The sequence below is a fragment of the Quercus lobata genome, chromosome 7, assembly GCF_001633185.2.
Source record: "Quercus lobata isolate SW786 chromosome 7, ValleyOak3.0 Primary Assembly, whole genome shotgun sequence".
NCBI lineage: Eukaryota > Viridiplantae > Streptophyta > Magnoliopsida > Fagales > Fagaceae > Quercus > Quercus lobata.
Window position 1 is genome coordinate 27,862,926 of NC_044910.1, and position 15,243 is coordinate 27,878,168.

The 15,243-nt window shown below is 32.1% G+C and overlaps 2 protein-coding genes across 2 annotated transcripts; one reads left to right on the plus strand and one right to left on the minus strand.

Moving 5' to 3' along the window:
* The first annotated feature begins 1,413 nt into the window (after positions 1-1,413).
* LOC115952765 (7-deoxyloganetic acid glucosyltransferase-like) lies at positions 1,414-4,447 on the plus strand. Its single transcript, XM_031070009.1, has 2 exons — positions 1,414-1,918; positions 3,321-4,447. Exons 1-2 carry the CDS (start codon positions 1,414-1,416, stop codon positions 4,250-4,252), a joined length of 1,437 nt encoding a protein of 478 aa, XP_030925869.1. The 3' UTR covers positions 4,253-4,447.
* Positions 4,448-8,984: 4,537 nt separating this feature from the next.
* LOC115953759 (class I heat shock protein-like) lies at positions 8,985-10,053 on the minus strand. The gene has a single exon (XM_031071533.1). The coding sequence runs from the start codon at positions 9,596-9,598 to the stop codon at positions 9,161-9,163; it is 438 nt and encodes a 145-aa protein (XP_030927393.1). The 5' UTR covers positions 9,599-10,053; the 3' UTR covers positions 8,985-9,160.
* Between the last annotated feature and the right edge of the window lie 5,190 nt (positions 10,054-15,243).

The window sequence follows — 15,243 nt, forward strand, 5'->3', positions numbered from 1 at the left end:
ATCGTCATTGTCACTATTGAACCAGTTAAACGACATTGACTTCATCACGGACGACGATAACGACATCGTTTGGAAATTGGAGCTTGGTACCTTAACGTAAATGCTACTGTTGTTGTCGTTTTTGTGGGTTTTACCATCGGATGAGAATGTGAAGGTCGAGGAAGATGGACGACGACGATTGGGCCCTTGAGTGTTGGCAATGGAAGTGAAGAGACGAGTTTGGATTTGGGATTGGGATGAGAATGTTGTGAAAAATTTTGGATTTCTTTTGATGGAGTTTAAGGTTTTGATAATTAGTGAATTCGCCATTGGGATTTTGTTTTCTGTGCTCTAGGTTTTGATGGAAATGTGTTTGGGGTTTTGACTATTTTTACTTCCCAAAACCACTTTTGCATTTGTAGAGGAATTTTGCTCTTGGAAAAGCTTTGGACTGGTCGGTCAGCTCAGGGTTTGGGCCTGTGTTGGATATTGTTTTTGTGTTCAACTTCTTGTAATTTTTCAGATTTTTGGTATGTTCTTCATGTTTTTGGGTATGTTCTTCAGATTTTTTGGTATGTTCTTCATGTTTTTCAGATTTTTGATATGTTTTTCATGTTCAAGATTTGAGTGAGAGTGTTTTGATCCATTTGGGGTTTTGTTTTTTTACATATTCTGTGTTAGACTAACGGTTGAGGGAAAGGTGGGTTACGAAATAGTAACGGTGAAAATCACAGATGGGTAAAGTGTCAAAATTGAAACCACGGATAGACACATCAAATTAGAGGCAAACCACAGGTGAATAAAGTGTAATTATTCCAAAATTTTAAATGGGTTTTTTTTTTATATATAATTAAATATTTATTAAAATTTTTTATTTTTTATTTAAAATCTATTTTTCTTACTTTTTGAGATATAAAATTACTAATTAAGTTTTTTTTTTTTTTTTTTTTAAGTTCCTCTAACATTTCTTTTACAATTAATAATATGTCTAATTTACTTAATTTTAGTATCCCTTCAATAGGATTTTATTAATTGGTCTGATAAAGTAAAAAAAGACTATTCATTCTACAGTGGGCGGGTTAGTGTCTTAGGGAAGTTAGTATTAGCGTGTGGGGTCGTGGGTCATGTGGCATTGTGTGCTAGTATGCTATGGGCAGTGTGCTACTGCTATCAACTATGCATGTGGTGTTAGGCAGTGTATTGTGAGGTTTTATGTTTTTTGTTTTTTTTTTTTTCCTTTTTTTAATTTTTTTGGTAGAAAAATTAAAAGTCTAATTAATGTGCAATTATTGTATAAGAGTTGAAAGTTGAAACAATCAGTAACCCATGTAATACTACTTCATATCTTCTCTATATATACATCCAACAAATCATAATACTACAATCTACAAGGGTGTACTCCTATCTGAAAAACAGAACACAAAAGGCCTTGTGATGGAGAAAGACAAAGTCCCTCACGTTGTTATCTTGCCCCTCCCACTTTCAGGCCACGTTAAACCCATGCTCACCTTAGCCGAGCTTCTCTGCGATGCCGGCTTTCTAATAACCTTTGTTAACTCCGATTACAACCATGATCGTCTTGAGCGTGTCATGGACATCCCGGCCTTCTATAATCGCAGTCCGGGATTTCGATTTGTGTCCATCTCTGATGGTCTTCCACTTGATGAACCACGTCTTGGCCCTATTATATTTCAATTGTTCTTTAATACTAGGACAGTGAGCAAGCCACTTTTCCGAGAATTGTTGATATCACTACGACAATCGACAAAAAGGTCTCCGCCGACGTGTATTATAGCCGATGGACTCATGTGTTTCGCTATTGATGTTGCTGAGGAGCTTGGGGTTCCAATCATTACTTTTCCAACTCATGGCTCCCATGGCATGTGGACTATTATGCATACTTCAAATCTCATTGAAGAAGGGGAAGTTCCCTTCCAAGGTAAGTGGACTTTTGGTTTTCTTAATTACTCCTATAAGTAATATATAAAACAATAGAACTGTGTTTAAATCAAATGGGACTTTGCCGGTTTACCCAAACCCTTGCTCGTTGGAGATTGCTTATTGTATGTGAGACCGACCTTTAAACATCTCTTCTTTTTACTCGGATTTCCTCCTCAAGTTCAAAGATGGTTCAAAGCCCTCCTCTTCTCTTTTGCCGTTTTAATATATTCTTACTTAGAAGAAAAAAAAAAGGGACAATGATCTTCTAAAAATTTGAAAGTTTTTAAATATTATAAATAAAATTTGAAATTTTGGGTATTATTCCGAAAATAAAAAATTGGTCCAAAGAACCTAAAAATTATATTGAATTGGTCACCTTGTCACGTTGTGTTCTTCACAAAACAAAAATCCCCATAAGTGTTACAGTAATCGATTTTTTAAATTAAAAAAAGAAAATTGTGTTTGTTCTTCAATTAAAATTTTTGAACATTGAGATTTATGTGCTGTCTTGTTGCAGTTAAGCTCTACCAAAAATCTTGGTTTGGTTTGGTTTTTTTTTTTTTTTTGATGGGATGGTTTGGTGTTTTTTTTCATTACTTGTTACTTTTTCTCTCTTTTTTTTGGGATGAAATATTACTTGTTACTTGATAACACAATAAAAGAAATCTGACGTATTATGTTGCATATACGTAATATAGAATATAATGTTGCTAATTAGAATATAATGTTGCTAATTAGTGATTCTCAAAAAAAAAAAAAAAATTGTTTCTAAATAGTTTTTATTTAGAATAATATTGGATATAATTAAGATAATTATATAATATATATTTAATTTGTAGATTTTCAACAATTATGTTGACCGAAGAACAAATGGTTAAAAATAATTTGTTTGAGATAAAATGGAGAAATGAGGCTTTGTGCCAAAGCTATATATAATAGATTAGGTGTTATAATTGGGGAAGTCAAGCAATCCGGTCCCAAAAAAAAAAAAAAAAAGGGATTCACAAAAAAAAAAAAAAAAAGTGTGTGTGTAAATATAAATATATATATATATATATATATTGTAAGGGACTCCTAAATATTATAAATTGAAAGGGAAATTATTGCAGAATTTAATCCAAAATCAATTTTAGATTCAAGATTAAAATATAAAATTTTAATTTTGGCGTATGATTGAATAGAATTATATTAAGAAACAATTATTTTATAATTTTTTGTTTATATTTAATTAACGTTGAATATATAGTTTTGTAAAATTTTATATATTAATTTAGTTTTAAATTTTTAATCTATTTCTTTACTCTTAATTTGTGAAATATGTTTGTTAATACTTTGACCAACAAGATGAAATTCGTATATACATTAATTTGCCATGAAAGCTTTTGATTGTCTTACTACAGAAGAAAGTGACATGGATAAGCCTATCACCAGCATTCCCGGCATGGAAAGCCTCTTGCGGCGTCGAGATCTTCCTGGTAATTGTAGATTAGAAGTTGAAAATCCATTGATGGAATTTATCATCAGTGAAGCCTCAGCTATGAAAAGAGCCTCTACTCTTATACTCAACACCTTTGAAGAACTCGAAGCACCCATTATCGTTCAACTCGGCTCTTTCTTCGACAAGGTTTACACAATTGGTCCTCTGCATGCTCTCTTGAAGACTCGCATCAAAGACTCTTCACAATCCGTTTCATCCTGTGGTAGTTTGAGAAAAGAAGACTCAAGTTGCATGGAGTGGCTTAACTCTCAACCTCTTAAATCAGTCATATATGTTAGCTTTGGAAGTGTGATCGAGTTGTCACGTGACCAATTGATAGAGTTTTGGCATGGTTTGGTCAATAGTAGGAAACCATTTTTGTGGGTGGTAACACAAGACTTAGTTGAGGGGAATGAAGAATTAGGTCAAATTTCGGAGGAGCTTGAACAATGGACCAAGGAAAAAGGATATATGGTGAGTTGGGCCCCACAAGAAGAAGTCTTGGCCCATCCATCTGTTGGTGGGTTTTTGACCCATAGTGGATGGAACTCAACTTTGGAGAGTATTTTCGAGGGAGTTCCTATGATTTGTTGGCCTCAAGTTGCTGACCAACAAGTCAACGGAAGGTGTGTGAGCAAGTTGTGGAGGGTGGGGTTTGACATGAAAGACACTTGTGATAGGTTTATAATCGAGAAGATGGTGAGAGATCTTATGGAAGACAAAAGGGAGGAAATCATAAGATCGACGAATGAAATTGCAAGAATGGCTCGTGGTAGTGTCAAAGAAAATGGGTCCTCTCATTGCAACCTAGAAAGGTTGATTGAAGACTTACGCTTAATGAGCTTAACCAACTAAATTCATGTTTAAACATTTTAGTATTACGTTTAAAAAGTTAGAGAAAATTTGAATATGTTATATTGGCTTCTAGCATTTGAAAGTATCATTACTCTAAATAGAAATCACATGAATTGTCGCTTATGCATCACTAGGTTATAATTTCGTTCAATATATCGAACACTCAATGAAAGCTTTAAATAAGATGGGTCCTCTTATTGCAACTTTGAAATGGTGATTGAACTTTGAAAGGCTTAATGAGCTAACCAACCCATGGTTTGTTGCATGGTTTGAACTTTGGATCTTGAGATTTCAATTGGGTATTTTAAATTCTCAAAAGCCCATTCATTCCAAACAGAGTGAAGACGTTCGCATTACAACATAATATGAATTCTTGGTTGCGTAAACTATATATCAAGGAACTAGCTTTGATTCGTTGGTGTGAAACTATGCAGTTTAAGTTGAAAAAAGGAATGCCACGCCTTCTCGGGGTTATTGTTGATCTCCGAATTGTTGGTGCAGTTATGTATTCCAAATAATTTGTTTACTGTGAGTTCCACATTACTTTGAAGTGAGCTCATTTGTGTGTTTATAAACAATGATAAACCTTTATTTATATCTAATGATAGCAGTGGCGGAGCCAGAATTTTAGTTTAGGGGGGGCAAGATTAAAAGATAGTATTAAAAATAAAAAATACATTAATCGATTATAGTAACAAAATAAATAAACAATTGTAAACAAATTTAATAAAAAGTAAATGTTGCATATTGTTAAAAATATATATATATATATATATATATTAAATGGCATTTCACTGTTTATTTATGGGACAAGTCATTTATGAGATATGAACAAGAAAGACAAATGCCATGAATAATGTAATAGGTAAAAAATAAGGGATATGCTATGTATACAACATTTTTTTAATGGTTTCTCAAAAAAAAAAAGCTAATTTTAGTGGTAAGTTCAAATTAAAACCAATTACATCTTACCTATATAATTTGTAATAAAAATATTTTAAATATAGCACTTATTTATATTTTTATCATTTTTTTTTTTTTTTACTTTAGCTTTTCGGGGAAACTTTTTTCTTTACTTTCCAGTTTGCTTCTTTAAGGGTGGAGTGGACCAGCTTTTTCTCTTTTTCATGTCAAAAGGGTGGGTCAAAGTGTCAAGCACCTTAAATAAGCAATGTAATGCCCCCCCCCCCCACATGTTGGCTCCGCCAATGAATGATAGTGATTCTAGTATGGGCATGAGCTCTCAATGACTATTGGTAAGTTATTATTAGTTTTAATTTGAACCTATCACTAAATTTATATTTTTAACCTACAGGAATATCCTCATAGTATCCACCTAGGTGGATCAAGACAGCAACACATGAGAATATCCTTATATTGGAATTTAAATATAAGTCATAAATAGCAGCACTTATTTACAAATTTTTAGTTTATATCAGACATAATATCATGAGTTGGCAAAATCAATATTAGTTTACTACAAACGTTAGTGAGACTTTTAAAACAAGAATAATACTAGAGATACAAATTATTTTACAAAAAATTTTACAAACTGCTAATGTGGTGAATGATTATTGATAAATGAAAAAATGATATTAATAATGAGCTTAAATGAAAACCAATAAGAGGTTGGTTACATCAACATTTTGTAAAAATAAAATAAAAAATTAATTAATTTAGTTGTAGCATTACTCTTAAAACAATTAGTTGCTTACGATATTAGCTAGTTTTATTGTAATATATCTTCCATTCTTAAAGGTTTTGTTTTCAAACTGATATGAATTTTGATGAAATTAAATTCTATAAAGATGTAGTGTAAAACTTATGTTTTAACCCTCTAATCCCAACATGCCACATCATCTTATCACATATTTAACAATAAGTATAACCATACTCAATCAATTCTAATATCTATATATAAATACAACTAAATTGAGAGTTTATTGAGATGTTATTAGGTGTGGTAGGATATATTGAATTTTAAATAAAATGGTAATATGGTAATCTCTTATTGAATGGTGTAAAACATGGATTTTACACCCTCTTACTAAATTCGAACTAAATTTTGATCTGGGAATTTTTATTTATATTATATATTACCAAGATTGGATTAGTCAAAGCATTAATAAAAAGAAAGTTGTTTTAATATTTAATCTCATCGAACGTGCTGAAAGTTATTTTAATATTTTAATTCATTGAACATGCTTTTTAAATGGTTCCATAGTCTATATATTGCTATATGTCTGGTCATAAAATGATCAAGATATATTTTTCAGCTAGCAGAATCAGGTTTTTTAATTATAAAATAAAAATAAGAGAGTATTAAATTCAGGTAGGAGTTGGATGCTTGATATATTAGGTTTTTTTTATTTTTATGAACATTAGGTTTAGAACATTAGCATTATTAGTGTCAAATCGCCATATTACTATTTTTAACAACTAATATAACAAAAATGATGCTGCATCAACGGAGCTATTGCTAAAATATTTGAGACTAGAGCTACAGTGCATTGCCATAGATGGCAGTGCACTGTAGATAAAAGGTAAACAAAATATTAGTATTTTATTTGCCCCTCCATTAAATAACGTTTACTTTTTCTTTTCTTTTCTCTCTTCTTCTTCTTTCTTTTTTTTTTTTTTTTTTTTTTTTTTTTCCTGCCTTCTCTTCACTTCATCAACCGATCCTCCCGCCTATTTAGAAATTTTTTTACCCTATATATATATATATATATATATATATAAAAGAAAAATGTTAGGATTAAAAAAATTTTCTTGTTACACTTTGACAACATGACAAGTTTGAAACAAATAATAAAAAAAAAATATTTAAACGAAGTGGTTGTTAAAATAAAACTATTAACGTTAGGTGAATTGTAAAAAATAACGTTTTAAAAATAAATAAAATAATTTTTTTAGTAATAAAAAACTAAAAAAATATAGCTCTATCAATGTTGAAGTTCTAAAAGTCAAGGTACCTATTTATAGGTTAATACAGGTCAGGTTTCAATATATCCAATCCAAACTTGACCAATTACCATCCCTATATTAACAACAGCTTTTATTAGAGTATCTATAGCAGAATCTTCAAATTTTTATATTATTTGAAGAATGAATAGCAATTTTTACTTTTTAGCTACTCACTTTTTCAAATACACTTCCAATAGATTTTCTATCTTATTCTCTATCTTATTTAAATATTATTTCTTCATTCATTATTTATTATTTTTTTAACAATTACATATCTTCCAATATTTTTTTATTCAACACCTAATTATTATAATAGGAAAAAAACATTTGAAGAGTGAACAATAGCTCATCAGATTTGATGAGCTACTGTTCATGAGCCAAAAAAAAAAAAAATCTAGAAATAGAGAGTCCATTAGAGAGCTTTTTTTGGTTTACATAGGCCATTAGAGATGCTCTTAGGTTACTAGAAAGGTTGTTTTTTTTTTTTTTTTTTTTTGTTGCGTTGATAAAAAGAATGGTGTTTTTTTTATTTTGCTTTTGATCCAAGTATATAATTAGAGACTTGTCAACAAAGTGATTGTCTTTTTAATGTTTGGAGGAGTTTCAAACCAATTTTTTTTTATGGATTTTGCTAATGTGTGCCCTTAGGGCATACATTAAACCTTCTATTTTTAGAAATATTTTCTCAGAAATTGAAAAAGTTGTCAATATCTTTTCAATTCCTGAGAAAATATTTTCAAATATAGATAGCTTAATGTATGAGAGCATCAGCATTGGAGAATGCTAATGCCAAATGTAAGGAGAATTTGGTATTTTAAGTCTTAAAGTACTCTACATCAAGGAATGCTAAACCCAACTATTGTAAATTTTTTTGCAATACTGCTACAGTGCAATTCTATTCTTAAAAAAATATATTTTATTTCACCTTTTTCCCCCGAAATTTCTCTCTCCTCTCTCATTATTTCAGTTCTCTTCTCTCTCTTCCTTCTCTGTTTCTCTATATGCTCTCTCCTTCTCTAGTTCTGTGGTTTTTTTTATTTTTTTTTTTGCTGTGACTAGTGCTTAAAGGAAGATCGCCAGTGTTTGGGTCAGAGATCACTAGTGTTTGGGTCTGAGATTGGTGATGGGTTTGGTGGAGATTGGCGTGGGTCACGGAGATCGATGATGGTGATGGTTTTGTCACCCCAAAAACCAACAAGACCATGGGTTCGGTCATGGCTAAGACGAGAGAGAGAATCCGAGATAGCAGAGAGAGGGAGTGAGACGGATCTGGTTGTGGAGGGTTACAAATCTTGTTGCCTTCTTCTATTTGATTAAAAGGTTTGTTCACTGTGACTTGAACCTTCAGAATATCCTCATGTTCGACAATGGGAAAATCAAAATCGCCTACTTTGGATTTGCCAAAAAAAAAAAAAAAAAAAAAAAAAAAGAGTAACGAAGTAAAAAAAGTAGAGCTTAGAGGAACTCCTTTGTACATGTTGCCAGAATCAGTTAATCACAATGAGTATGAATCGCCGGCGGACATTTGGGCTTGTTGAGTTGTGGTTTTAGTGAGAATTTTTTTTTTAAATATTATTTTTATTTTACTTTATATTATTTTAATGTGTAGTATAGTAAAATAGTTGAGATGTTGGGTGTGTCACAAAATGGTATGATATAATTAATATAGTAATTTTTTGAAATAATAAAATAGGATATAGAAGCATCTTTTAATGCTAATGCTTTTAGTATACACATTAACCAGACCTTTTTTTTATTACCACAAAACTAGATTATATTGCTTTAATAAATAAAGACACAAACCATCATAGAAATATTACAGACGGAAGGAATTACAAGTTACAGCATTATTTCATATTTGACGGAAAGAAAATAAAACTGAAGGGAATAACCGGGTACTCAATAGTAGAAACTAGAAAGTCAATGATAAGAATGGTAGCCTCAGCCAGTGATCTCAACGGACTTGACCTGAGGCTTCGGCTCTGAGACCTTGGGAATGGTGACAGTCAGTACCCCATTCTCCATTGAAGCCTTCACTTCATCAACCTTAGCATCCTGAGGCAACCAGAACCTCCTTAGGAACTTGCCGCGACCCCTCTCGACTCTGTGCCACTTTTCGTTCTTGTCCTCTTTCTCTACGCTCCTTTCTCCACTAATCTGAAGAACTCTTCCTTCTTCAACCTCAACCTTCACCTCCTCTTTCTTCAACCCTGGAAGATCAGCCTTGAACACATGGGCTTCTGGGGTCTCCTTCCAATCAACCTGGGCATTGGCAAATGTGGAAACCTCATTGGACCCCAAGGGTGGCAATAGGTCTGAGATTGTGGAGAATGGATCTAAAACGCGACTGTTGCCAAACAAGCTTGGAATCAGAGACATCTTTGCTCAAAGAAAATAAATGCTACAATGACTCTTTTTGTAAGTGTTTCACGGATGAATTGAGTGATATGTGGATGGTGATATATATATATATATATACACACACACACACACATAGAGAGAGAGAGAGAGAGAGATTTGTGGTGTGGCTGTGGGGTCTTCAAGTTTCGGGGTTCTTCTATTTCCTGTTGATTACTGGATATATCTGGATGCTTCATGTATGATGTATCACTATTTGTAACCTTCCAGGGAGTTCTATCTTCTTAGTCTTGCGTGGCAATGGCTTCTTTACAAAAAGAAGCTATAACTGTTCGTTGATCTTTTCAACAAAAAAAAAAATTGTTCGTTGATAGTTGACATAAAAGAAGAGAAGGTTCTGGAATAAGGATTGGGTTTCCATTTATGTATGGCCTCCGCCTTTTTATCCCACAAGGTGCTGTCGAGCTCAAGATTTACTGCCTTGAATTACTTCGAGTGCGAGGACTAATTTCAATGTTGATCAATACCTTGAGGGAAATATTTGGGCCTTGTTTAATAAAGTAAGGCAACCCAATGGAGAAAATATAAATTTAAAATGGGGGGTGGCCATTGGGCTTTTGCTTTCAACTTAATTTGTAGGTAAGCTGAGTTAGGGCCCGTGGAATATCTTGTGCCACACGTGCCAACATTTACATGGTCCAACCCAAATTTTGGGAATAATTGATGAATTTGATAGTTGATTGGTATTGATTCGCACAAGGAAGTTTGTGATCATTAGTGCAATAGTTGCAAACAGAGGCTACTGTGAAGTGAAGGCCGAAGGTTGGAACTTGGAATCCAATGATTTGAAACCGGAAAATGATTTTTTCTTTTTTCCTTGATAAAAAGGCACTAGGATAGATTCCTAAAGTTAAAGGTGCGCATTTAGTTGTTGATTAAATGGCACTAGGATAGATTCATCTGCAAGTTGAAGGATGCTCAAAGCTTTAAACATTCATCTATTGTCCTTGGGTAGGGTCCTTTTTTTTCTTTTTTTTTTCTATATATTTATCCTTATTTATCCAAAAAAAATACATATTAGGAAAATCATCCTCTTCATTGTGCAACCATTGACCATTTTGACCATAGCACATAGATACAATCCTTAGGCTTCACCACATTGGTTGCAAGTGAAAGTAGAGTAGAATGAATAAGACCTAAAATTGTTTCATTCATTCTTGCAACATTCCTATTAGTCCATATGAGCCCAAAGAGAATAAAAAATAACTAAAAGAAAACATTTATCTTTAGGGAAAAATCTATTTTAGTGGGTGTATTCATAAATTGAAATTATGGATTAAACTCATCATTTTAGTTATTAAAACACAATGTATTAATCATCCCCCTTATCTTTACACAAAGTTAACCTAGTACACCAAGTTTCCCCAATCGATATCATTGCTTTCCAAGAATGTTCGTACCTTATGCACAAGGCCATTGACCATAGCACATGGATATAGAACATTCACATCAATGGGTATACAATAGAAAAAACTGTCAAATTTACACATTTTTCTTCAAAAACAATTTACATCAATTTATGTAAAACACTGTAACTTTTCATTTTTGTTACTGTAACCATGTAAATATACAAGGTTACTGTAGTTTTGTATTTTATTTTTTTAATAATTTTTTCTCTCACCTCTCACATCATTCTAACATCATATTCTCTTTCTTCTTCATCTGACTCTCTCTTTCTTCTCCACTGATTCTTTTCCTTCTCTACCTGCTCCATACAATAAATCATTAAATTCATCAAACAAATCCTAGATCTAGACCTCAAACTCATCAAACTCATATGGTTTTCCTAAATCTAGGTCTCAAACCCATCAAACTCATATACAAAACCATATCATCAAACCCATATATAAATTTATGTGAATCAACAAAAAAGAAAGTAGCTACTAAATCAATAGCGAAAGAAGAAGCAATGGCTATATTAGTAGAAGAAAATAGTAGCATAAACGAAAGTAAGCAATGGCTACATCAATAGCAAAAGAAGGTAAGTAGCAACTACATTGGCAGAAGAAGACAATAGCAGAAACGGAAGTCCAGCCATGGAGGTTCGCCTTTGTGGTGATCATGTGAGTTTCGGCCATGACCATGGAGGTCCAACATTGGAAGTTTTGTGGTGGTAAGGAGAGAAGAGAAATGAGAGAGAATGTGAGAACAAATAAAGCTAAAAATAAAAATAATAAAATGATTAAATAAATAATAATAAAAGATGTATTATAGATAATTTGATATTGGTGTTTTTTAAAAGTGATTGTATAAAATATAAAAAGTAGAGTCTTATCTAAAATAGAAGGAAAAATTTAGACTAATTGATGTGGTTGCTCTTAGGCCTCACCACATTGATCCTAAGTGAAATTAGAGTAGATGTGTCCATCGTACTATACGTAGTTCTCCATGAATAAATTTGACTCTATTAATTGTACACATGGGCTTTCCATATTACCTTCGATAATGTTGTGTGTGTTTGCCATGATTTAAAGCCTCACCTGGAATTTGATTGAGTATTCTTCACAAACATAAGATATGTACTCTTAATGATGTACGGAGTACCCCCATTCAATGTACCTTCCCACACCATAGTATCATTGGTTTGTCTAGAGTTTAAAGAGATGCTCTTTATAGTGGTAGCCTCATGAGACAAAAATAAACTATCAATGAGTAACGGTAACTAATTATTGGCCTCTCCATGAGTAAACATGGCAAAGGGAGGGGAGCATATGTTTATGCCTTCAACTTCATGCAGGCACATGCAATTCGTTTTATTCTGACTAATAATGCACATATGTACCAGTAGGGAGATAGCCAGGAATAATTACTTGGAGGGGTTGGGTTGTAATAGAGATATATCAAATATAATTCATAAGTCTATTGGATACAAAATTATCAACTTTCATATATCATCATATACTTGAGCATTAATAAACATGAAAAACTGTCTAGTTCAATGTAGACATACAAAAAAGAACATTCACATTCACATCAAATCATGCCCGACGACAATTTTTCGTGGAATAAAATTCATCCATTATCATCTCTATAGTGAAATTCTCTGCAATTTCCTTCTCTATATAAACTATCATATTATCTGCTGAAATCTCATTCTCAATTCTATTGCGAAGTCTTATTTTTAACAGCTTCATAGCTGAGAAAGCTCGTTTTGTAGTTGCTGTAGAAATTGAAAGGATCAACATAAGATAAATAAGTCTATTAATCAAAAAATAGATTTTAGACTTTCCTGAAATTTTTAATCCCCTACATAGCTCGGAAATTGTACTCATATTCTGAAAATCTAGTTGTTTTATCACATCAAGCTCATAATGTTGCAATCAAGACTCCAAAAGTTCTTGTTCTTGTTCAGTGAAATCTTGAGGATAATATTTCTTAACCAAATTGCATATATCAACAATTTTGAATAATCTAAAAGAATCCTTGGGATTTAAAGCTGAACTAAGAATAACAAGTTCCGTTGTTAACTCACAAAATCTACTTTTCAATTCTTGCAATTGAAAGTCTATTGCAACTGCAAATATGCCAATTCTAAAATGATGATCCATTGTTAAATCTTCATCTTGATGACAATATCTACCTCGAGCTTTAGTGTAACAAGTATTCATATCAGGAATATCAATTTCATGTTGCTCACAAAATGATATAACACTAGCAAGTGAAGGCTCCCATCCATCATCTCTCTACTTTTAAATAAGTGATTTTATAGTTGAAACTAAATGCATGGCATTCAAAAAGTCTTGAAAATGTTGTTGAAAAGCTTGACAAAGAATATTAGTAATTCCCGTTATCTCTTTCATCAAATGCAAGATTAAAATAAATTCAAATAATGTTAATACCTGATAAACTCCCTTAACATCACCGCGTTGTTTATAATTAGCCCCTTCCTCAGAGATAGTGTTGATAATTTTGCAAGTAGCATAAAACATTTTAATCAAACTACAAATAGATTGAAAATGAGATCCCCACCTAGTATCTCCAGCTCGTTGCAAAGTACCAATCTGGTTTGCACCTCTTCTAGTCTCAGTTTCATTAAAAGCAATCATATTCTCAACTTGTTCTGCATGAGCATGTTGCAATTCATCATTACGTTTACTAAAACCAACAACAATATTGATAATATTAACCAAATGATCAAAGAACTAATGAATATCTTTTACTTCTCTAGATGTTGTAACTAGAGCTAATTGTAACCTATGAGTTATGCAATGTACATAATAAGCATATGGGCAATCTTTAAAAAAAAAACTTGTAATCCATTCCATTTACCATGCATGTTACTAGCCCCATCGAATATTTTCAATGTGGAGTTTGTAATTAAAAAGGACAGCACATATCTCATTCTTTAAAGTCAATGCAGTAGTGTCTCTAACATGCACAATATGAAAGAAACGCTTTTTAATAAAACCTTCTTTATCAACAAACCTTAAAATGATGGCCATTTGCTCTCTCTTCAACTCATCTCGAGCTTCATCAACTAGAATGCAAAATTTTGCATCCCCAATTTCTTCACGAATAGCATTCGGCACTTTACTAGCTAGAATATGTAAAATCTCCTTTTGAATTGTGGGTGATGTATATTTGACATTCTGTAGAGCATTTTCCTAAACAACTTTAGCTACATTTTCATTGAAATTTGATGTGTGTTTTATCAATTCAATAAAGTTACCTTGATTTTTTGAATCAATGCTTTCATCATGACCTCTAAAAACACAAGCTTAGAATGCTAACCATCAAACACACTCTATTAAGGTCTTGAGCCGCAATCGATTATTCTCCATTTCTTTTGATATTTGTTTCTCAACTAGTCTGTCAATATGTCCTAAATAATTCATTAGATCCGCACAATATTTCTTAGCAATTTTATGTGGTGTATTAGGATCTTTCCCCTCGTGACCAATTAAAGAACAATTCATTCCATCCTTCACCTTTTTCCAATTATTAAAACTTTTTTCAGTGAATGCATCTGATCCAGGATAACCTGTTGGTTTCTTATGAAAAAGGTAGCAAGGTTGACAATAGATTGAATCTATCAAAGGTGAGTATTTCAACCAATTTGAATGTGATTCAAACCATGAAGATTGAAAACTACGGTGATGATTTTTTGGTCCTTTGTATGGATACTTTATGTTTCTAGGTTGATATGGACTAGCTATGAGATAAGCATGTCGAATTTCATCTTGTTTGATGAAAGGGAATTCATATATTTGTTTACGTAATCCTAGATCACGACCTATCCCTTTAGATTCAATTCTTAAATATTTGGAGGGACACTCATTAGGCATTGAAGTATCAACATTTGTTTCTATAGAAGTCCTAAGTTTTGAATGACTAATATCTTTTTTCTTAAAGAATGCATCAATTGTTTATCGTTTGCTCATTATTTGACACCTAATTTCAATCCCAATATATATATATATATATATATATATATATAATAATTAAATCAATTCAACAAATGATAAACTAACTTGGGAGAGAGAGATAATAAATTATCATATAAAATTCATTCTTACATGAACTATAACATAAATACACCTGTAGTTAAGTAATGACCTTTTAGGATAATAAAACTAAATAAACAAATCAATCAAAAGTATAAACAA

Coding starts and splice junctions, on each gene's coding strand:
- LOC115952765 (XM_031070009.1), top strand. CDS start 1,414: ATGGAGAAAGACAAAGTCCCTCACGTTGTTATCTTGCCCCTCCCACTT. Junction 1,919..3,320: donor AGGGGAAGTTCCCTTCCAAG/GTAAGTGGACTT, acceptor GTCTTACTACAG/AAGAAAGTGACATGGATAAG.
- LOC115953759 (XM_031071533.1), bottom strand. CDS start 9,598: ATGTCTCTGATTCCAAGCTTGTTTGGCAACAGTCGCGTTTTAGATCCA.